Source organism: Dryobates pubescens, chromosome 18 (assembly GCF_014839835.1).
Source record: "Dryobates pubescens isolate bDryPub1 chromosome 18, bDryPub1.pri, whole genome shotgun sequence".
Classification (NCBI taxonomy): domain Eukaryota; kingdom Metazoa; phylum Chordata; class Aves; order Piciformes; family Picidae; genus Dryobates; species Dryobates pubescens.
Genome location: NC_071629.1, coordinates 14,916,812 through 14,939,290, shown reverse-complemented (window position 1 = coordinate 14,939,290; position 22,479 = coordinate 14,916,812). Strand labels below are relative to the sequence as shown.

Here is a 22,479-nt window from a genome sequence, read left to right as displayed (position 1 = left end):
CAGGCAGGAAACGTTTAACCCTTTGAGAGCCTTCTCCCTTCATCCTGTGAAGCCTTGGTTTCCAAGCTCCTTGTAAACCATGAGCAAATAGGTGGTGAACACTGATGCTACATAGATCATAGAATGATAGAATAAGTTAGATTGGAAAAGACCTTCAAGATCATCAAGTCCAACCATTAACCCTACACTATCAAATCCACCACTAAGCCATATCCCCAAGCACCACATCTACACAGCTTTTAGATGTGCATCTTTGTTTCACCAGTGGCTGTTACCAGTAGCCACAGCACTGAGGGGCATCTGGTCTTTGCAGGCAACAGTATTCTCTCAGCCCCGTTCATGATTCTTGGTTCTCCCAGTGTTGAGATGTATTTGCAGTGTGGAGAAGATGCCAAACATACAAAGAGACAAACCTTTGGCTCCACTCGTTTCACTTCATTCCCCAGCACAAGGTTCACAAGTGCAAAAAGCTAAAATTAAAAAATCCCAAAATAGATAAAATGAGGAATCTCAATGACTAGCACTCGGGATTTAGAAACAAAACTCCTTGCCTTCCTTTATGCTGCCAAATAGATAATGCTAGCTGAACGGCACTCACGGATAAAATGTAACATTTCACAACCCTGACACAAGTATGTACTCCGGGGTTAAAAGCTGCTCTTTTGGCAGATTGTGGCTATTCTGCAAGCCAGCTCCTGCTCTCCAGCACTGACTGATGAACCCTAGTCAAATATATTTGGTGCTAGATGTTGGACTCTGGACTTCATAGGTGGTCTTGGCAGTTAAAAGGATGGATAAGAATGGTGACTCAAACTCTTCATTCATCGATGGAGCTGTACCAGTGTCTGTACTGAGACCAGCAACACTACTGTGGTCCCTTAGAAGTGACTTGGACATAGGGGTGTTGCTAGAAACAGTGTGACCAGCAGAACCAGGGCAGTGACTGTCTCCCTGTACCGATGAGGCCACACCTCAAATACTGGGTTCAGATTTGGACCCCTCACCCCAAGAAGGGCATTGAGAGGCTGGAGCAGGTCCAGAGAAGGGCAACAAAGCTGGTGAAGGGTCTGGAGAACAGGGCTGGTGAGGATCAACTGAGGGTCCTGGGGTTGGTCAGCCTGGAGAAAAGGAGGCAGAGGGGAGAGCATCTGGCTCTTTACAACTCCTTTAGAGGAGGTTGGAGTGAGGTGGGGGTCAGTCCCTTCTCCCCAGGAACAAGTGATGGGACAAGAGGAAATGGCCTCAAGCTGTGCCAGGGGAGGTTTAGGTTGGACATGAGGAATAATTTCTTCCCCAGAAGGGTTGTTAAGCCCTGGCCCAGGCTGCCCAGGGCAGTGAGGAGTCACCATGCCTGGAGGGATTAAAAAGCCATGTAGATGAGGGCCATGGCTCAGTGGTGACCTGGCAGTGCTGGGTTAATGGTTGGACTTGAACTTGGAGGTCTTTGCCAATCAGAACTTTTCTATAATTCTGTCATGTAACCACATGGGCTGGAATGTGACAAAAAAGGGGATTTTTTCACCACTGCTCTGAAAGGATGTAGGTGGAAAGTGCTTACAGCTCTCTACAGCCTGGATACTGGCTTTCCATCTCAGCAGACCACCTCCAGATGTGTAGTTCACAGAAAGATCACTTTGATGCTGCCTCAGAGAACTCACAATTTCCACTACCCACTTTTTGTGCACTTGGCAGGTTCTTCTCACAATTGCTCACAAATGGAAGGACTGGAGAACAGACCATTGAGCCAAAACTACCATCACTGCTTTCTCTGTCCTCTGCCACCAGCCTATGGCCTTGCCTAGTGCTTGAGGGGGAGTCAGTGTCTCATACTGAAAATAAAATGTACATAGGAGGATAAGTGAAAGATTTTATGTCTCCCTTCCATTCTTCTATCCAAGTGCTCTTTACTGACAGTCACAGAGCTGCTGAGGGGTACAATAGTGGACCTCATTCTGCCAGCTAAGTAATGAAGTATCTTCTTCATTTGAAATTATAAACACTTTTGTTTATGGAGCATCAGTTCTGGTCCCCAGCAAATACAAAGCCAGCTCAGACACTCTTGATCTTCATCAGAAATAAGGAGACAAACAAGTAGGCTGTTGCACTTCAGTGTGATATCCCAAAGTTGATAAATACTGAGAGTTTTGAAGAGAAATACAACATAGTGGAAGACACCACGAAGAGTAGTGGCTCCTGAAAGCATCTGGAAACCTGGAACACAGTCAACAAGTGACATAATTCAACTCTTTGGTGAGAGTTCAAAGGCTGCATCAGAAAAAGCCCATCCCCTGTTTATCTGGTGAGCTTTCAGAGCAGCAGAGAAGGGACAGTGTGTCTCCAGATTGAGCAGACAGAACTAATATCTTTTCAAAATGACCAGTTACTGCTTGCTAGTGTTCTGCCTTATTGCCCACAGAGAAGGAAAACATTATCCTTAGGAACAGTCTCCACAATCATCCATAAAAACAGCCCAAGGCATGCATACTTTCACCCATCACATCTAGAAAATGTGCAGCTTCCCCTTGACCTGCTACAGAGGAGACAGTAAGTGTCTGTGTGACGAGATCCAGAGGCTGTGTCTTGAAACCCCTTTGGATAAAATGGAAAATGTAAAACATGTATCTTCTAAAGAAAAGAGGATTGTATGACAGCTCCTGATGGAACTGGATCCTGGGCTTTACAGAGCCTATCGCCTCATCTCTCTGCTTCATATTTGGTGCTTTCCATCTGCGCCAAAACACTCTCATTTAGGATAAACTTTGTCCACTTCATGATGGATAGAGTTATTGTCACCAAAGGAGCTTGATGGATGAAAGGAGAGACTAGATCTGGGTTTGCTGCATTACTCTCTCCGCTCCTGTTTATTGCAAGGTCTTCAATAATGGGCAAAAACCCGACAGAGCAGAAAATCACCCACTGTTCTGAACTCATCCACCACTTGCACAGCTGCTTAGAGAGGATAACTTTCCTCTCCTAGAGAGGAGAGCTGATTAAAACAAAGAGCATTCAGAGAAGAGCAGCAAAACTTGACAAGAACTAAACAGGTTTAAGTAAGCAATGACTACACAACATAAATGAGGTCAGAAACATAAACATAAAACAGGGGAAGGAAAGATTGGGCTAAACCAGTGAGAACATTTGGGGAGAAATGGCACAAATTCAAAGGTCTGTCTGAGCACAGAGCTGTCCTGATGTTATTTAGATTGGCTTTAAAATGCTTTAGGTAAATAAGGTAAAAAGGCTATGTTTACACTCTTATTTTGTTGTAAATCATATAACTGTTTCAGTTAGAGAAGACCTTTTAGGTCACTGAGTCCAAACACCATGTTTGGAGTTAAAATATTTGAAAACCCTTTTTAAACTAAACAGCAAAAGGCATTTCTAAGCCTAAGGAAGAATGACTCCTGAAGGTTTTTTGGCTAAATGAAAGGAGAACAAAGACATGAATTGAAAGGGGCAAGGAAGGGCAGAGCCAGTGAGAACACGGGTGAAAAGTTATCACAGGGACAGCCTTGCTTTGTCTCCAGAGGTGATAGATGGGTCTTTTCTAGCACCACTGTCCCCACTTTGGAGGATTTCAGCATGAAACTGGAAACAATTCCACTTCTAATTGCATGGCTTTCCTGTGCTAGTCCTAAAGGAGGCCAGCACAGCTCATTAGAACTCTGAAAACACATCAACTAAATACTAGCAAATATGTCACTATGTTCTGCTGCTCTGGGGCCCTGTGCCAGCTTTGCAAACAGGGCTGCAACTCAAGCAAAGTCAGTGGGATTTTGACCCAAAGTCTTCTAGCGTGGCAGAGGGAAAACCAGCAGCAACAATAAGCTGGCAACACTCCAGTTTGCCTTGTAAAACAATTAGCCAACTCTCTGCTGGTTGTTTTGATGTCTCAGAAAGTTACTTTCCTCCTTTTCTACACCTAACATAACTCCTGTGAGTAGCCAGGTATCCTTGATACAAATAGTTCTTTCTAAGCCATTTCTTGAAACCAAGTTCTGAATTTTCTGGTTTGTTTCCACGTTTCAAATGTAAGGGTAGGATCCTAACAACTCTGAGTTTAAGGAATCAGGGTCTGAATTCTGATGACAAGATTTTAGTTGTCCGACTGCACACAGAATCCTTTTCTTCTCAATGTCGATCCTCTGCTGTGGATGCTGAAGCACATGGTAAGTGTGTGTCTGTCTTACTTTTACAGACACAGCAGCTTCGATGAACAAATCTGGCCAAGATCATCAAGCAGGTCACAGAGAAAGCTAAAAATGGAACTGATTTTCCCATCTCCCAAGTCACACTGTATTTCCATGGGGAACCACTGCAAACGTGTGAGAAACGTAAGTGACAGGAATACTGCAGAAAATAGCCATTTACAAACATCCTAAGTAACTCCTAAGCCAGGCTTAGATCAGAGGGCTGGAACACCTCCCCTGTGGGGACAAGCTGAGAGAGTTGGGGCTGTTCAGCCTGAAGAAGAGAAAGCTCCAGGGAGACCTTAGAGCAGCCTTCCAGTACCTGAAGGGGGCTATGAGAAAGCTGGGGAGGGGCTTTTTACAGGGGGTTGTAGTGACAGAACAAGAGGGAATGGACTGAAGCTTGAGGAGGGCAGATTTAGACTGGAGATTAGGAAGAAATTCCTTACAGTGAGAGTGGTGAGACACTGGAACAGGCTGCCCAGGGAAATTGTGGATGCTCCCTCCCTGGAGGTATTAAAGGCCAGGGTGGATGGGGCCTTGAGCAATCTAGTCTGGTGGAAGGTGTCCCTGCTCATGGCAGGGGGACTGGACAGGTGATCTTTAAGGTCTTCCAACCCAACCCATTCTATGATTATATGATTACTATAGTAGTGCATGCTGCATCAGTAGTGCTGTGCTTGGTCAGTTCCTACCATAACCTGTAATTTAAGTAACTTTTCCCAACTTTTAATTACATTCTTGTGTAATACAATTCACTGTGCTTTGTGCATACCTTGAGGGAGGTGCTGTGGTCTGGTAGTTGTTGTAAAGGGTTGGGAATTAATTACAAGGGACACAGTTTTTTTGAGGTTCTCTCAAGTACTGGCTCAGCTGTGTAACCCTGGGGCAAATCACTCAACTGCTGTGTGCCCAAGTAAACCCAGCTGTAAACCATCTTGAAAACCAGATGGTGTGCAGGAATTAAACTGCTCAGGAGAATGAAGAGGGATGGGGGAAAAAAATACAGTGAATTCTACAGTTTGTTGCTGTTTCTTCCAATGGAGTTCACCTGGACTTAACTAATGAAACTGAGAAGAGATTTGCCTTGATATTTAAAAAAACCTCTACTCTCAAATAATTTCTTTCCTTTCCTCTCTCAAGTGCCTTCTCTTCCCTTTTTTTCACTGAAATAGTTTTTGCACACTAGAATAGGGACATGGCTGAATCCCCACCCATGGAGGTGTTTAAAATAGGCAGAGATGTGGTGATGAGGGACATGGTTCATGACCAGACTTGGCAGTTAGAGAATGGTTGAACTTGATGATCTTAAAGGTCTTTTCCAACCAAAATGATTCTGTGATACTATGATTCCCTCTGGAGGCTTAATTTTAAACCTCAGTAGAATACATGTTTTTTACCCTGACAGCCCAAAGATTCTAATTCAGAATCAGGTTCTACATGACTAATCTTTGATCTTTTACATGATTATTTTTAGGCACTTAATTCTGTAGCATTCTCTTCTCCCTGCTCTTTCTTGCTACCACTCTCCTTCCTTAGTCTTGCTTAGCTTCAGTGGCTGTATTCTGCTGCTTAAGTGCTGTACTGCTAACAAAATTGCTGAGCTCTATTGTCCTCTGTAGATGGTATGTCCTGGCTTAAAACTAGTATCAGAGCTATTACAGGATTTGTATTGCTGGTCAATGAACAAAGGAAATACTAGACTCAAGTCCCTGGAACAGAAGAAATGTTTTCCACATGTTAGTGTTTAGGAGAAGACTTAAATGTTTCAGTGCTTTTTGGCTTTAGCTAAAATGTAGACTTTATTTTCCCCAACACTGCCGCAGGAATGTAGGAATATTGACTTATGGAGAACAACAAATGTAGGAATACTTGTGTATACTTCCAAAGCAGGGTGTATTAGTTTATAAGAAAGGAAAAAGACTATACTCTTAGCATAAACAAGGATCAAGAACATGAGACATAAAGGAGTCATTTTATACTCTACTCAGGAAAGACCCTGCATGATTTTATTAATCTCTATTGAATATAAAACATTGACAGGTTTGAAATTTGTTGAACTTTCTTCCCAAGTCAGAAAGGATTAGAGCTGAAGGATCAAGTGCCAAATGAAGTTAACAAGCTGAAGTACCCAGTTCTCTTAGACTTTGACAAAAACTGTTTTGTTGGCAGCAAATTGTCTTTGGCAAATTCAGCCCTGGTTCTATAGTACTGGGACAGTAAAATATTTAATTGCTATTCCGAATTGGTGATCATTTTTCCAATGGGAACAACGTGCAGTTTGTGTGTTTGCTCTGTTTCATGTTATTACATCTTTAGATCCAATACTTGAGCTCTGCTATTAGTAATTTAATATATTGAAATTCTGTTCTGATAAACACCACACCAAAGTACCTGCACTGAATAATGACACTGATCAGACAGCACATTGTTAGTTGGCCATGAAATCCTCTGCTAGTGTTTGATCTTATCAATGATGATCAATAGCTAAAGGGTAGAGGTGAAGAGGATGGGGCCAGACTATTCTCAGTGATGCCCTGTCATGGGACAAGGTGCAACAGGCACAAACTGGAACCCAGGAGGTTCCATCTGAACAGGAGGAGAAAATTCTTTGCTGCGAGGGTGCCAGAGTCCTGGAGCAGACTGCCCAGAGAGGTTGTGGAGTCTCCGTCTCTGGAGAGATTCCAAACCCCTCTGGATATTGTGACCCTGAGCAAACTGCTGTGGGTGACCCTGCTTTAGCAGGAGGGTTGAACTGGGTAATCTCCAGAGGTCCATTCCAGCACCCACCATTCTATGATTCTGTGATTCTGTGAGTCCCTGTTTGGATAATCCAACTTTCCTTTTCCCCTCCTACTACCACTTGAAACTAATTTCATACAAAGGTGCAGTGCTTTGTTTGGTGCGAATAAAATAATCTGAAATTAATCAGAAGATAAGACATTCTGAGATGAGCAGCTGTGGAAATCAATCAATAAAACAGAAAGTGAGCTGTAGGCAGAGCACATCCAGGTGATAAGGAAATACTTGACTAGAGTAGTTTAATATAAAATACATTTCCAGGCCCTGAGCTATATAAATACTCATCAGACTCAGTTTACATTTTTGCTGCTCCTAAGGAGTAAAAGGTTGATTTAGCTCAGTATCACCAGCTGAAACTGCAGCTGGGATTATTTTTCTGTAGCCACCAAATGAGGATTTTCCTTTCTGTGTTCCCAAGTATAAATCATTGAGCTTTACTTCATTGCATGGTCCTGTGAATTGCTCATATGGGCTGTTCAAAGAAAAGATTGTGGCACCATCACTTTCACATGGTCCAACCCAGTGTCTTTCCACTCTCATTGAGAAGGGAATGATGGATGCTTGATGTTGTTGTTAGTGCTGCCATAAAACAGGGCAGCTCACAGGATGCAGCTTCAAATCCGTTGTACATGCTGAGACGCAAGGCAGTGAAATGCTGCCAGTGAAAGGTGTTGGGATAGACTGGTGAGTTACATCCTCACTGGTGAGTTACATACATGGAGTCAGGTCTGGTCTTAAGGCAAAGAGCAAAACAACGAATTCCCAAAGACAGCAATTTCAGGCATCATAAAACCCTTCCTTCTTTAAACCAACCAACCAACAAACAAACCAAGTATCTAATTAATTAAACATATTTTATGCAAGGGCCTCATGTCTTTAAAACAGCATCTTGAACTTGAAAACTAACTAGTTTGGAGGAAAAAAAGGGGAATAGCTTTAGGTCACCTCCTTGTTCTTGATTAATGCAGTCCTTTTCTTTGCAGGTTTTAAACCTCACTGCTCTATTTATCCCTCTCATTGCCATATAGGAAAAGTGAAGTACACCACTGAGAAGCTGACTACACCATGCTGCTACAGGTGTGTATTTTGTCCTTCTCATCACTTTCAGAAGGAGACAGTATTTGTTTAAAGGAAAATCATCTGACAAAATAGTGGGTTTTTTTTAAGAATTTCCATTTAAAGAGACACTGCAAGACTAACGCTTCCATACGAACAGATCTCTCCTCACATTGCTAAGAACACTTTCTAATCTGCAATTTCAAAGCTTTCAGTGACTGCTTTTCACTATTTATGCTCTTCATTTACTTTTTGCCTTCATTTTCCAGTCTTGTGACTGAGCAGATCTGGTCAGTTTTGCTCGCTCAGTACAGCTCGCAGCCCTCTCCTCCCGTCCTGCTGTAGCTTGTGGCCTATATTTGAGGCTACAACCATCCTCAAGAGAAGCCACTTCTCTTATAAGTAGGATTTAATTATTTTTATTAACAAAAGTCACATTTTTAAGCCTAAACTATTTGACTGTGTCCCTTTGAAAAAGGAAATCATTTGGGACAATCTATTTTTTAAACCACGCTTTCTAAATCCCTGCCCCAAAGAGCAAATTCTGTCTGTTCCTTTGCTGAATGAGCACAGGGTTTTTAAGGAAGATGTAAAGACAAAATGTAAGAGTCCCCCCAGATCCCAGCTGCTGAGTTTCAGCTGCACCTCTTATGACCAGCTGCTTCTCTTGCTTTTTTTTCAGGGCTGTGGAAAACAATTTCTGTTGGCTACATCAAAGTGTAGTAGCAGATTTCCCTTTGGAAGTCAGAGCCTGCTTCAAACGTCTCTTTAAGTCCTGCATGTTTGGAGACTTGGGTCGGACGAGGTGGAGGCCTCTTCGTTTCTCTCCATTGCAGCTCCCAATCATCCTGCTAACCTCCTGGCAAAGCTGTTGGAAGGCTTCATGCACTCCCTCACAGTTCTCCCGGGCTGATACTTCATAGTAAGTACCTCCCAGTTCACTGGCCAGCTGGAGGCCTTCTTTGGAGGACACTTGCCTGGCTCGCAGGAGGTCGCCTTTGTTGGCCATCAGGAGCAGGGGGATGTTAGCGTTGGGGTGAATCTTGCGGATGTGCTGGTGGAGGGGCCGGATGACTCGGTAGCTCTCATAGTCTGTGATGGAGTAAACAAAAACGAAGCCATCTGCCCAGTAGATTGACCGGTTTATCTGCTCCTGGCAGCAGATGCTGTCAGTGTCATCCTGCAGGCAAATCCAAGAGGTGTGAGGTTAGAAAGCTGAGAAGGAGGAGCAGACAGAGCAAACAGTCATGCAACGTGCTAGCTTCTCGGCGCTTTGCTTTAACCTAACAATTCTATGATTTTATGATTCTATAACCTGTGGCTGTTTCTCAGGGGACAAGCACAAACCCCTCTGACTGCTGGGGAATGTACCAGAGAAAGGAGAAATTTTGCCCCTCTATTCAGCATTGGTGATATCGTACCTCAAAGATTTGGTTCTGTTTTGGGCTCCTCACTCCAAGAAGGACATTGAGGAGCTGGAGCAGGTCCAGAGAAGGGCAACAAAGCTGGTGAAGGGTCTGGAGAACAGGGCTGGTGAGGAGCAGCTGAGGGAACTGGGCTTGTTCAGCCTGGAGAAAAGGAGGCTGAGGGAAGACATTCTGGCTCTCTGCAACTCCTTGAAAGGAGGTTGGAGTGAGGTGTGAGTTGGGCTCTTCTCCCTATTATCAGATGATAGAACAAGAGGAATGGCCTCAGGTGGTGCCAGGGGATGTTGAGGTTAGATATTAAGAAAAGTTTCTTTCCTGCAAGAGTGGTCAGGTGTTGGAACAGGCTACTGAGGGAGGTGGTAGAGTCACCATCCCTGGAGGTGTTCAAGAAATGTGTGGACATGGCACTTTGGGACACGGTTTAATGGCCATGGTGGTGTTAGGTCAACTGGACTCAATGATCTTAGAGGTCTTTTCCAACAGAAACAATTCTATGGTTCCATGAAATTTCCCCTGTGACAGTAACATATTACAGGTAAGCAGCAATGTGGACAGGGGCCAGAGCCGATTAGTTGAAAATGAGAGAGCAGCCAAAGTAGTGGCAGTGAAAATTTTGTTCTGTATTCCATTGTGCTAAACCAGTGTGACAGCAACCTGTGTTTTTATAGTGGATAAAATTATGATGGTCATGGCAAGAGCTTTATAAAATTCACTACTGCAAGTGAACAATTGTCCCCCAAGGTGGATTTTTCAGGGCTTTTTCTATTTCTCTGTTTAGTATCTCCATGGATTGAGGGTTCTCAGCAACTCTGGTTTTTCTGCCATGTAGGTCTCCAGATACTCAAAGGCAAAGCTCCTTTGAAAAAGCAATTTCTAACAAATAACCAATTACTGGAGCTGAAAATGTGGTAAGGTCTCACTGCTCATTTGTGCAGCAGCAATGGGTTTATATTATTGTTTTGTTGTTCACATATTTGCTCAGCCCATCACCACTCCCACTCAGCCAGCCATAACAATCCTCAGAGCTGCGAATATAAAACTGAACACAGTCCTGTGGGCTTGAAAAGACATCAGCTCACTTTTCAAGATGAAGCTATTTTCAGCTAATCCTCTACTCTTTGTTGTCTATGCTGGCCTGTAACCCAGTCGGAGAGGGAGATCCGTGCTGCAGCTACTGCCAGTATGCTTGGTTTGTACAAACTGACATTCATAGAACCATGGAATTCCTCTAAATACAGGTTTTCTGGAACTTTGTAATTCCTTTCACATCCAACAAGGCACCAAGGATATTCAATATTCAGCTCCTGATGAAGCCGAGAGGAATGAGAGGCTTTTGTGCATTTAGGGGGAGTTCAACAGCTTGAATACAGAGCCCAAAGTCTTTTTATTGTTACTACTAAATTCTGGCCAAGAAATCCTCAGCAAGCCCTTCAGAACATATGTTCCATTATCTATAGAAAATATATGTGCCATTCACATCCATTTTAACAGAATTTGTGTGTTCTCAGCAATCTCCCCAAACAGATCCCTTATATTAAGATGTGTAAATATGAATTACAAAGCCTAACTTCAGGAAGCAGAGGTGGAAAAGAACAAGCAAAAGTGATCATCTCATTAGTGGTAGATGAGACAGTAAAAACAGGACTGCTGACAAGGCTCTTCTGTGAGCAGGAAGAGGAATTTCTGAGGGCTCAGGCTATAAATTAGGCTCACAACTTTCAACAGGAGTTTTACTGTGTTTCAGTATTGCCAACAGACACTGGTTCATCACACCTAGTAGTTCTTTGCTCACAGTAACTCTTAACTCCTATTAGCAGGTAAATGGTTTAACAGATGCTCTTATCATGCCTCTCTCTCTCCCCAAACCCTCAACCCCCAAACCCAGCAGACTTGCACACAAATGAAGAGAGCCTCACCAGCAGCCTTGTATAAAAGGTTAGCGAGTGGGAACTGAAGCCAGGACAGGGCAGACTGTGGGAAGAAGGGCAATTTGCACTGTTGGTGCCTGGGTTGCACCCAATCTGTAGATAATTAGCCACCCTTCATGTCCTGCTAGCCTCTTTTCACCAGCAAACTCCTTTCACGGGGAAAAAGAACTAATTGCTCTGGCAAGCGTTTGAAAATGGTTTTGGAGAAGGTGTAGACCCAGAGAGCCCTAATGAGCAGAAATTCCCTGTTACTCCAGCTAGGCCCACCCAGTGGTGAGCTGGATGGATAATCCCCCCTGGAATGCTTTATTCAGGAAAATCAAAGGCTAATGGGCTACTTTTTAAATGGAAATCTCTGCTCCAGGATGAATTCTGAAACACACACAGTTATTTGCTGTGTAGAGACCAGGCAGCAATGAACTGCCTAACAAAATCAGTTTCTGTTTGCTTCAGTCTCTCCCTTAAACATTCACATTTCCGGTGTGGCTAGAATCCTGAGGGATTCCACATGACTTCCTCCCCTTCCTGAGAGCAAGAAGCTCTCTTCCTCAAGGATTTTAACAGAAAAATCCAACCGATTCTCAGCCTGAGTAAGTCCTGTTCAGGAATAGTCCCTTCAAATTATTTCATCATTTGATGCAAACAGATGGAGGCTAAGATAAGTGTGTCTGTGGGAAGTGTTGAAACAGTGCAGACCTTTGTTTGGGACAAAGGAAATGAAATCCTGACTACATTAAAATAATTCCTGATTAAGAAACCTCAGCTGCTGGCATTACTAAACTTTGTGGAGCTCCTGTCACAAAACTGTAGGGCACAGTCTCAATTAAAACAAAGAAACCGGAAAATAAACATATATCTGGGCTGAAAGAGGGAATTAAATCCTTTCACTCTCTCCTTTCTCCATGGGATACAACAGAGAGGGGATTCCTTTTGTTAAGTCTTTATCAGGCAGTCCCAATTGTGCCTAATCACCACCCACAGCTCTTCTTTGCAGGTCTCCTCTAAGCAAGCTATCACAGGGCTTTTGTATTTGGAGGACTTGCATTGCAGCTTTTGTTTGCTTTTTAGTGCCCAGAGTAAATGAGAGGTCTTCTCCTCTGCTCTCTGCAGCCCCAAAAGCATCAGTGTGAAACTCTGTCAAAGTTTTCTGCTTACATCTACCCCCAGTCATCAGAAAAAAAAAAAACAGAAATGGAAAGTGAGGCTGTGGGAGCTCTCCTTCTGTAAACTCAGGAAGGGACAGTTCTACAGCACAGAAATGAGCCCAGGTACACATGGGTCCCTGCAGACAAAACAAGGTATATAAAGCTGTCCAGGGCTAGTCTGAGAGAGTATCAGAGAAGGTGGTGTTCCCATCCAGACAGATATTTGACCAAGTCTGAGCTTAGACTGAGGTTAAGGCTGAATCAAGAAGTTTAGGTTTGATAATAACAAGAGGACACCTAATTTTATCATGAAACCTCAGCTATTCTACATGAATTGTTACTCTCAAATTTAGTACAAATAAATATCATTACATTTCCTGCTGCTTGGACACTATTTTCATCCTTTTTCTGCATGTGAAGCACATCTCAAAGCAAAAAAAAAGAGATCTTAGATCTTGCTTGGAAAAATGTTACTAGAAGTAGATTCCTAGTTTAATATTAAACTGAGAAAAGGTAAGGAAACCACTGAAAAGCACCCTAGCTGGAAATGACAACTGCTGTGAGGCCTGTCCCCTTGGAAAGAAACACCTTTTATTGATTCTGGGTGGGTAGAAAGGTCCAAGATGAACCTCTAGGCAGGTGAGTTGTCTGCCATTTGGGGACAGAAAACACTTGACAAGTGGGAATAAAACAATCAAGGAACTTGCAGGAGTGAGCCAGATGATGATTTTACTGCTGGGGTTTAGCCTGGGGATGCAGTAATGTGTTTGAAACAGCTTTAATTTCAACTTACTCTTAAAGGAGCCTGATTTAATCTCTTCAAGGGCTTGTTTTGATGGGGCTTAAGGTGGCCCCTTTAGTCTTCATTTGGTTAAGCCCAGGTATTTTTCTGCTGAAAGTGGAGTTACTTACAGATGAAAGTGCTGGTGACAAACAAGAGCCACTAACAGTGTGGTAAAGTACCAGTACACTGAGCAGGTATTTACCTCCAGTGAAACAAAGGGAGTATCCTGCACCTGGAGAGAGATCTGTTCCCCATCTATGGTGAACTTCCTTGAATACAAAGCACCTGGTGGAAAAGTAAAATCATTAGTCAGTGACTGCAACATAGAAGAAAAAGTTCATAAAGCTCTTTGGGATTTGTGTGAGCTTATCAGTCAGAGTTCAGTTGCAATCCCCAAAGACTAGACACTGACTTCAGGTTAATCTGAATGACATATTCAGCGCTAAGGACTAGTTCAAGCTATCTAGGAGTGATCCAGCTCTAATAAAACCATTACTAGCCTGGACTTAACCTTTATTGTGTTATTGGAGTGCACGTTAAGTGTCTGTGATAACTTCAGTTTGGATCTTATGAATGACCCATAGCATTGACCTCACATGTACTGGAGAGTAAGGAACTTGGATTAACAGGCATATCAGCTAGTAACAATAATGCCATCACTCCTGAAAATCATCTTTGATTCAATGAAACAGGTGGTTTCATTCCAGTGGAAAAGAGCGTGAGCTTACAGAAACATGTACAATACGAGGAGATTTAGTACAGCAAAGTGTCCTGGTCTCAGCTGGGATAGAGTTAATTTTCTTCCTAGTAACTGCATCTGAATTCAACATTATTTTTCCACTTAAAAATGAGGAAAAACTTCTTGGCTGTGAAGGTTCTGGAGCCCTGGAGCAGCCTGCCCAGAGAGGTTGTGGAGTCTCCTTTCTGGAGAGATTCCAAACCCACCTGGATATTGTGATCCTGGGCAACCTGCTGTGGGTGACCCTGCTTTAGCAGGGTGGAACAGACTAGATGATCATCAGAGGTCCCTTCCAAGCCCCACCATGCTGGGATTCTGAGGTTGTCATGCTATGTTTTAATTCTGAGCCTGTGAGATCATCTAGCCCCTCTGGAACATATACATAAATATAAAATTATTGTTCTGGAAAACAAATCATATTTTGAGATGAAAAAGGATACTCTTTTATGGCAGACACTATGCCCCTAAAACAAGACCAGACAACACAGAACTGCTTAATTTGAATAAGACCTTTAAGATCATTGAGTCCAACCATTATCTAACACTACCTACTCTATTCCTCTCTGTGATGCACTGCATAAAAAAAGAGCAGGTACTTCCAGCCACTGCCTGCATTCTGCCTTACACCCATTTGAAAGAGAAGCATGGTTGAGTGCTCACAAATACATTGCCACCTGTTTCTTATTTCTGGCATATTTGTTTCTTCTGCATCATGGCTGTTGGGCTGGTGGCTTAATGAGAAAAGCATGTGGTTCTCAGCAATGTTTCTGGCAGCAATCCATTGCAAAGCTCCAAAGTCTAACTTAATGTACAGCCTCCCATAGAAGAGATAGAGGAAAAGAGAGAGAAATAGTGCAGCCAACCATCAAGGTTACCTAGGGTCAGCAAGAGGGAGCTGTAGGAAGGAGCTTTCAGATTGTGTTTCATCAGACAAGCAGAGATCAAAGGTGTCTTGTACTGCCATCTCCTTTCCTAACTCATTGTTCTCAATTCATTAGGCATCTCCAAAATGAAGCAATCACTGCTTTGACTCTTTGTCCTCTTTCACCCCAAAACTGTGAGATGGTCTATGTTTGGAATGTGCTAGCAGGTATAGAATCACAGAATAGAATCATAGAATTGTTTTGGTTCAAAAAGCCCTCTAAGGCCATTGAGTTCAACCACTGACCTGACAGCACCATGGCTATTAAACCATGTCCCAAAGTACCATGCCCACACATTTCTTGAATACTTCCAGGTATGGTGACTCCACCACCTCCCTGGGCAGCCTGTTCCAAAGCCTGGCTACACTTACAGAAAAGAAATTGTTTCTAATATCCAACCTAAACCAGCCCTGGCACAGTTTCAGGCCATTTCCTTGCATTCTGTCACCTGCTAGGAGGGAGAAAAGACCAACCCTCACCTCACTGCAGCCCCCTTTAAGGCTGGTGTGCATAGATCCCTTCTGGCCAGTACTGTTGGCACTTTATTGGAACAGAGCATTAAACAGTTCACACGAACTTGTCCTCTCAGATGTGAGGATTAAATAAGAAATGCAGCAGAAGCAGTTTGCATGGTCACTTTGCTTCGCTTAGTGGGGAGAAGACTTTGATTTGGAAGTCTCCCTTGTCCTAAAAGGCTCTGAAAACAGGGAGTACACAGAAAAAGTTCCAAACTGCCTTTTATGCACTTTGGAATTCCTCTGGCTTCCCTGAGGTTGCAGAGAGAGCAGCATTGGGTTTCTGTGGCTTGGTCGATATGCAAGTTGTTTCTGGAGCCTGCATATTAGTATAGGTATGTCCCCAAGCAAACCTTTTACTCTGATCCTTTTCCATCAAGCTGGGGGGAAAAAATAGCTAAAAGGATCATAAATAATGAGCCTTTGATTTATTGCTTTCATAGCTCGAGGCTATTAACTGAAAATATGCACCTTATGGACATCTAACACTGCTTGGCTTTCTTGTAATATGCAGCAGTCACAAAGCACAGCAGATTTCTTTTCAAGCTATCTGCAGCACTGCAGTAGAAAGCAGACTCACCAGTATTGGCTTCATAGTCTCCAATAAATCTCTTGGTGAGAAAGCGCACAACCAGGGCTGTAAAACAGTGAAAAAAACATGGGGCTGTAATGGGAACCAAAATCAATCTTTGCAGAACACATGTAGTATCTTACTGGAAGAGTTAATATAATATGAAACCAAGTTAATCTTTGACTTGCTCACATATTGTTCTGCAAATGCTTCTCTCAACACTCACAGGAAAAGATCTGGGGCCAGGCTGTGGTAGCTAATGGAGAGTTTTTTGCAGGTCCTGCTGGAAATTACCGCTCAGATTCAGTGTGGCTGTTCAGTGCAGGGTACAGAGAGATGTTTGTTGGGATTGCAGGTATAACAACCTCACCTTTGGTTGGAAATCACTTAGATAAAGAGCAACAAGCCAGTAAACTGAAACTAAGTCAAATTCCACGTTTAAGAGCTCGGTGTCATGTAAGAAGTGAGGCTGATGGATGTAACGGCTCTTCCCAGCATTACAAATCCTCAGCCCTCCTCATGAAACCCATTAGTGATATCTAATCACAACCAGCAAACAAACCCATGTGCTCTGCACACATGGGTCATGCTGCAGCATCCCGGCCCTGCTTATTCCCCTTAATCTGTGGTGCTTTCTTACAGCGCTGGATTAGAGCATTTCCCTTTTTCCTGGTCACTTTACAACACTTAAAATCCCATTGTGGCAGCTTCTATTCCTGCAGTGCTTTCAGCTCAGCAGATTCCTAATCATTTGCAAAGCCACTTGGTTAATGGCTAAACAAAAGGGTTTGTTCTGCAAACAACTCTATCATGGATTTCATTTACAGTATGTTTTTTCTCACAGTGGATACTGGGTCACCTCTTCAGTAGCTTTAAATAAAATTGACTGTGCAGCTACCTTCAACAAACTACTTCATATGAACATGTGGCTGCTTCAAATCCAAACCAATGTTTTAGGATCAGGGAATCATACAATTGTTTTGGTTGAAAAAAGCCTCTAAGATCAAGTCTAAGACTATGTCTGGTGGAACCTCAGATCTGGCCTTAATAATTTCCAAAATCACAAACCATACATTCAGAAGAAATATTGCTTGCTTTACCCTCTCTCCTTTTCCTTTCCTTTGAAAAATAATACAAGAAGACACATCTTGCATGCTGTTATTTGTCTGCAGAGCATAAAACATTTACAACAGGTGAATAAAACCCACCGGTCCTATTTTGTGGGTGTGGAAATTTAGCCAGAGTTAAATTTGCACAAGACCAAGTAGAATCCTTTGTAAGCACAGAGCTCTCAAGGCAGTGCCCTTTCCTCTTCACTCCCTCGTGTTGGCTGTTCACACTAACCTACAGCAAATCCCACCTCACAGATTGTTCAGCATTTTCAAATCGAAAAAGTAACTTCAGGTGTTCCAGCTGCCACGGAGAAGAGTTTTCACAGCCTTGGGTGTACCCGAGTTGCAAAGGAACTCGTAAGTACAGTGGGAAGGAAAAGCACAGAGCTACACCTGTGGACTTACCTGTCTTGCCAACGCTACTGCCACCCAGCACCACCAGCTTGATGATTTTGTTGGGCACACAGTCTAAGACAGGATACTCTGGTATGGGAAGCAAAAGAAAGTTAGTAGAATACTGTGACATAGTATCCTGAGAGATGAGACGCATGCCAGAAATGAGAGCTCTTCAACTCCACGAGGAGTTGGGGGAGAAAAGAAAGAAAACAGCTTCTCGGCGTCTGTTCTTGGCTGTAGATCCTTGGATAGAGAAGCCTTCTCATTTCATTTAAGTAGTTTTCCTGAGGAATGTCAGAGTGACTGGCCTCCTCTTCCCGCTGCCTCTGCTCAGACAGCAACTTTGGAAAGCAAAAGGAAACTTTTTGATCAGCCCCCGTGAAAACTGACTCCTCCATTCCCCAGCCAATCACAAGTGAAACCATGACATTCCTCCAGCCGGGCACCAGCCTGTCCCTCCATCAACCACGCTCCCTCGCTTGCAGCTTTATCTCTCCCCACTGCCTGCTTTATGTGCTGCCCCTTGGCTCTTTGCTCAAACGAGATTCTTCTGGTTTACAGTCATCAGGGGAGTGTTTGCAGCCAGATACGCTCACGCCCGTGCTCTGCTCTCATGCCACTTGGAATAATCCCGTTCTGCCTGTCCACTTCCTTTGCATTTTCAATTGGATTCATGCTCTGTTGTTCTCCCTGTCTTATTGTGTCCTGCAGTTGGGCCCCTTCAGAGCACTGCAGCTGATGGGACACTTGAGGAAAACATATTTCCACCCCCAACCCCCCCTCAGTTTTCAGGCAGCTGTAGGTTGTTCCAAAGTACTAGCTCACATATGTACCCTCCAAGATACATTTGATCTGCTGCTTTATACGTGTTGTTAGTCTAAATGGCCTGCTGGAATGTGGCTTTGCACTGGGTTGGGACACTGCAGTTTCTCCAAACATGGAAAAAGTGAATTTAAAGGCTGGTGACAGACTTGGGAAGGCTGAGGAAGGACTCAGTGGAGCAAGCCAGACAGAGGGAATGAAGAAAGAAAGACTTCTATAGGAGAACTCAGCATAGTTTTAAGACAGCTGGTGGCTACAAGGTCTGGTGGGATGACAGCATGTAACCATACACTCACTACAATCAACTCCCAGTTATCAAAGATAATGGGGGGGGGGGGGGGGGGGGAGAGAAAAAAGGGGAAGAACAGTGGGGAGGGAATGACCCAAATAAAGCAAAACTGTAAATAATAAAAAACAGATGCAAAATAAACTGCAGAAAATACAGCTAGAACATTTATCTTTGAAAGACTTCTCCCTCTGTAGAGAGGGGCAGGAGCAGCTTGGAGCAGCTTTAAGCAGCAGGGGCAAGAGGTGAGCCTGACAGGCAGTGTACCCCTGAGATATGTTCTCTGTCACGCTGCGTGGGAGACACAGATATGAGCAGAGAGAAGCTCCACAAGCTAATCCACCCACAGATAATAGGGCCCAGAGGATGCAGATTTTCCCTGTCTTCTGAACACTCCTAGAAGGCAGAAAGTAGAGATGGCTCATTGCATAGAGAGTCCAGCTACTTTCACATCTTTGCCTTCAGTCACAGAATCATAGAATCACAGAATCATAGAATGCATTGGGTTGGAAGACACCTTTGAAGGCCATCTAGTCCAGCCCCCCTGGGACATGTGCAACTAGAGCAGGTAGCTCAGAGCCCCATCAAGCCCAACCCTGAACATTTCCATGGCATATACATCAAGTTCTCCCCAGCAGGTTTTGAGAGGCCAGGGGTACGGTTGTGTGCTAGCACAAAAGGATGGGAAGTCAGGCCACGTCTCTAGATTAGTGTAGATTTCTATGCCAAAAAGGATTCTTCAAAGACTGGAACACACTGTCCAGGGAATTGGTTGAATCACCATCCCTGGATGTATTGAAAAGCTGTTTAGATATGGTGCTCAAAGAGATGGTGTAGTAGTGGCCCTGCTAGAGTTAGATAATGGTGGGACTTGATTATCTTAAAGGTCTTTTCCAACCATGGTGATTCTGTGATTAATACCCTCTTCCCTGGGGGACACATTGTCAAATGATGCAAATTTCCACACCAGCATCACAGAGGACATGCTGAGTGTGAACAGGCTTTAGAAGAATCCAGCTGTGGTGTGCAGCAGGCCAGCAAAATAAGCACAAGATTCAGATGATTTATGGTTATGTCACTTTTCTAAAGCTGTTCCCCCTTGAAAAACCACCTTCTGAAGCAGAGCTGCTGTGTAAGCACTGAGTGTTTATTACTTTGATCATCATGAAAATCAGCTGATGAAGAGGTGGAACAAAATGTCTGGAGGGCTGCTCAGCTCATGATACTGGGAAGGAGCCACCAGATCCTGTGTCTTTTGGGACACAGCCCCTATATGAATGGTTTTCCGTTCTCCCAGTGTAAATGTGCTTCCAGATTTTTGTGGAAACGCAAGCGCTGAAAACTCCTTTCCAGGAAATTTCATTACCAGGGTGCTTTAATCTCAGACAAGTTTTGTAAGAACAGGCAAGAAGAGAGGAGGAATAGGAAAAACACTCAAAGTCTTGTGGTCAATTAACAGGGCACTTTGAAATGTGTTATTGAGCTGAACACATTATAAATGTCTGCCTCTCTAAGTGTAGGATGCTGGAACCTTTGCTACCATTTGCTATTAAAAGCACATGTTAGTGAGTAATACAAAAGTATTCATCACAATAGTTCTCCTAAAAGAGCAAACAGTAATCTATCTACCAGCTTCTAGATGGCTGGAAGAGTTTCATCCCAGGAGAAGATAAAAAGCCAGATGAATTAAGCAAGATCACAGAGAATATTCTGCATGAACAAAGATGTTCCTAGAAGAACACAGATCTGCTGGCTTGCTCTGAAAGAGAGGCAACATGATCAACAGAAACAGAGGTTAAAGTCCTTCTGGGCAACCAAATGCTGTACTAGTGCTGAAAAAGTCCAGAAGGATCTCACAAAAGCAAGTGAGTGCACATAAAGTTGGTGGGTGAGCTTTAATCTAGGTAAATATAAGTCATCTAAGGAAAAAGAATGTAAACTGTGCTTAAATGATGCTGAACTTGGACACAGCATTCATAAATTAGGGAAGAGACCTTAGAGTCCTCACTGACAGTACACACCCATCAGCTCAGTACGCAACAGCAGCACAAATAGCCCACAAAAGGTTGGATATCCTGGGAAGGGGAATGGAGAAGAATCATAGAATCATAGAACATCAGAGGTTGGAAGGGACCTCCAGAGATCATTGAGTCCAACCCAGCTGCCAAAAGGAGGATCACTTAGGGTAGTCCACACAGGAACACATCCAGGAGGGTTTTGAAAGTCTCCAGAGAAGGAGACTCCACAACCTCTCTGGGCAGCCTGTTCTAGTGCTCCGTCACCCTCACTGTAAAGAAGTTTCTCCTCCTGTTGAGGTGAAACCGTCAAGTTTGTATCCATTGTCCCTTGTCTTACTACTGAAGGCACAGGGTATCAGTTTGATGCTTACACAAACCCTTGGAGCATCCCCATTGCCACTGAAGATAACACACAGTTCTCTGCACCACAAAAACATAGTGGGAGCTGTGAAGGCTCAGAGCAGGGCACCAAACCCCATCCATTACAAGTGTGGAGCAGCTGCTATGTGAGGAGAGGCTGGAAAAGCTGCTTGCCATGTGCTTGTACAGACGCTGGTGCTGACACAAGGGAGATGTGTGGGGGCAGGAATGAAAGACCAGTGGTGGAGGAAATGTTAAACTGCTGCTTTTGGCAGCTGTGATGACTTCTGGTTGTATAAAACAAATGCAAAAGCAGTTTTAGGCTGTGTCTTGGAAATAGACCAACTGATTCCTAGTTCCTTTGATTCCATCTACATTTTCAAGTCCAAGCCTTTCATGCTTTTAATCAAAGCTTGTTTCCACTGTGTGCAGAAATCTCTGTCCAGAGAGAAAAGGTAATAATGATAATAATGATGATGATGATGATGATGATAATAATAATAATAATAATAACAGCATCATAATCTCCAAAAGTTTTAGATCTGTTCTCAAGCTTATTTCCCCTCTGCCCTCAAAATCATGACATTTAGACTCTTAATTCTGAAAGAATTGGAATAAGATCTGGAATTAAAGCCAGAGGCTTTCAAATCTGATGCTTATCTGATTTTCTAGATTGCCAGAAGAGTCTTTTCACTGAGTGAATCCATGCAGAAAGATTCACACTATTTGAGGTTGTATAACCCTTGGCATGTGGAATAAGAATTGTTTTTAAAAGAGATTGTCATTGTTTGTGCACAATGGACTTATATTTAGCTAAGAAAACCCTGTTTAAATGTGAATTCTCTTGGAAAAACAATGGCTCAAATGACAGGGAGAATGTTTGCAGAACTCAGAGCAGCTCTGACAACATTTGGACGGTTCTGGGGAGTTCACTGACCACTCCTTGGGTTGCTCCACAAGAAGAAGTGTGCCTTTGCATGTTGCACAGTGATTATGTTATTTCCACACCAATTTTTTTACAGATTTATTTATTGGTCTGTGTTCTTGGTTTTGGCTCGTGTAAGATTTTCTATTTTTATCATTGTTGGCACTCCAGCACATCTTCAGAGATGAAACATGCTAAAAATACAAATATTTGCTATTGCCATAGTGTCACATTGCTTTTAAAACTGGATATAATTACTCCTCATATATTTTACAAAAGGAATAAAGGATGAGCAGAGCCAGAGTGACCTTGCTAATATCACAGAATCCCCCACAGCATGGTGGGGATTCAAAGGGACCTCTGGAAATCATCCAGTCCAACATCCTCCCCCCCTGCACACACCCCCCCCTGCACCTCCCTGCTAGAGCAGGGTCACACACAGCAGCTTGTCCAGGATCACAAGGTCCAGGCGGGTTTGGA

The 22,479-nt window shown here is 43.4% G+C and overlaps 1 protein-coding gene across 1 annotated transcript; it reads right to left on the bottom strand.

Moving 5' to 3' along the window:
• Positions 1-8,367: 8,367 nt before the first annotated feature.
• On the bottom strand, positions 8,368-18,199 carry LOC104300133 (ras-like protein family member 11A-like). Its single transcript, XM_009900382.2, has 4 exons — positions 17,598-18,199; positions 16,090-16,146; positions 13,535-13,617; positions 8,368-9,228 (listed from the first exon to the last, which is right to left on the bottom strand). Exons 1-4 carry the CDS (start codon positions 17,740-17,742, stop codon positions 8,761-8,763), a joined length of 753 nt encoding a protein of 250 aa, XP_009898684.1. The 5' UTR covers positions 17,743-18,199; the 3' UTR covers positions 8,368-8,760.
• Positions 18,200-22,479: the final 4,280 nt, after the last annotated feature.

Excerpts from the sequence above, each read along its gene's own strand:
- LOC104300133 (XM_009900382.2), bottom strand. The coding sequence starts at position 17,742 with ATGCGTCTCATCTCTCAGGATACTATGTCACAGTATTCTACTAACTTT. Across the intron at positions 16,147-17,597 it reads CAGTAGCGTTGGCAAGACAG|CCCTGGTTGTGCGCTTTCTC; the intron begins GTAAGTCCACAG and ends ACTGTTTTACAG. Across the intron at positions 13,618-16,089 it reads AGACTATGAAGCCAATACTG|GTGCTTTGTATTCAAGGAAG; the intron begins GTGAGTCTGCTT and ends CTTTTCCACCAG.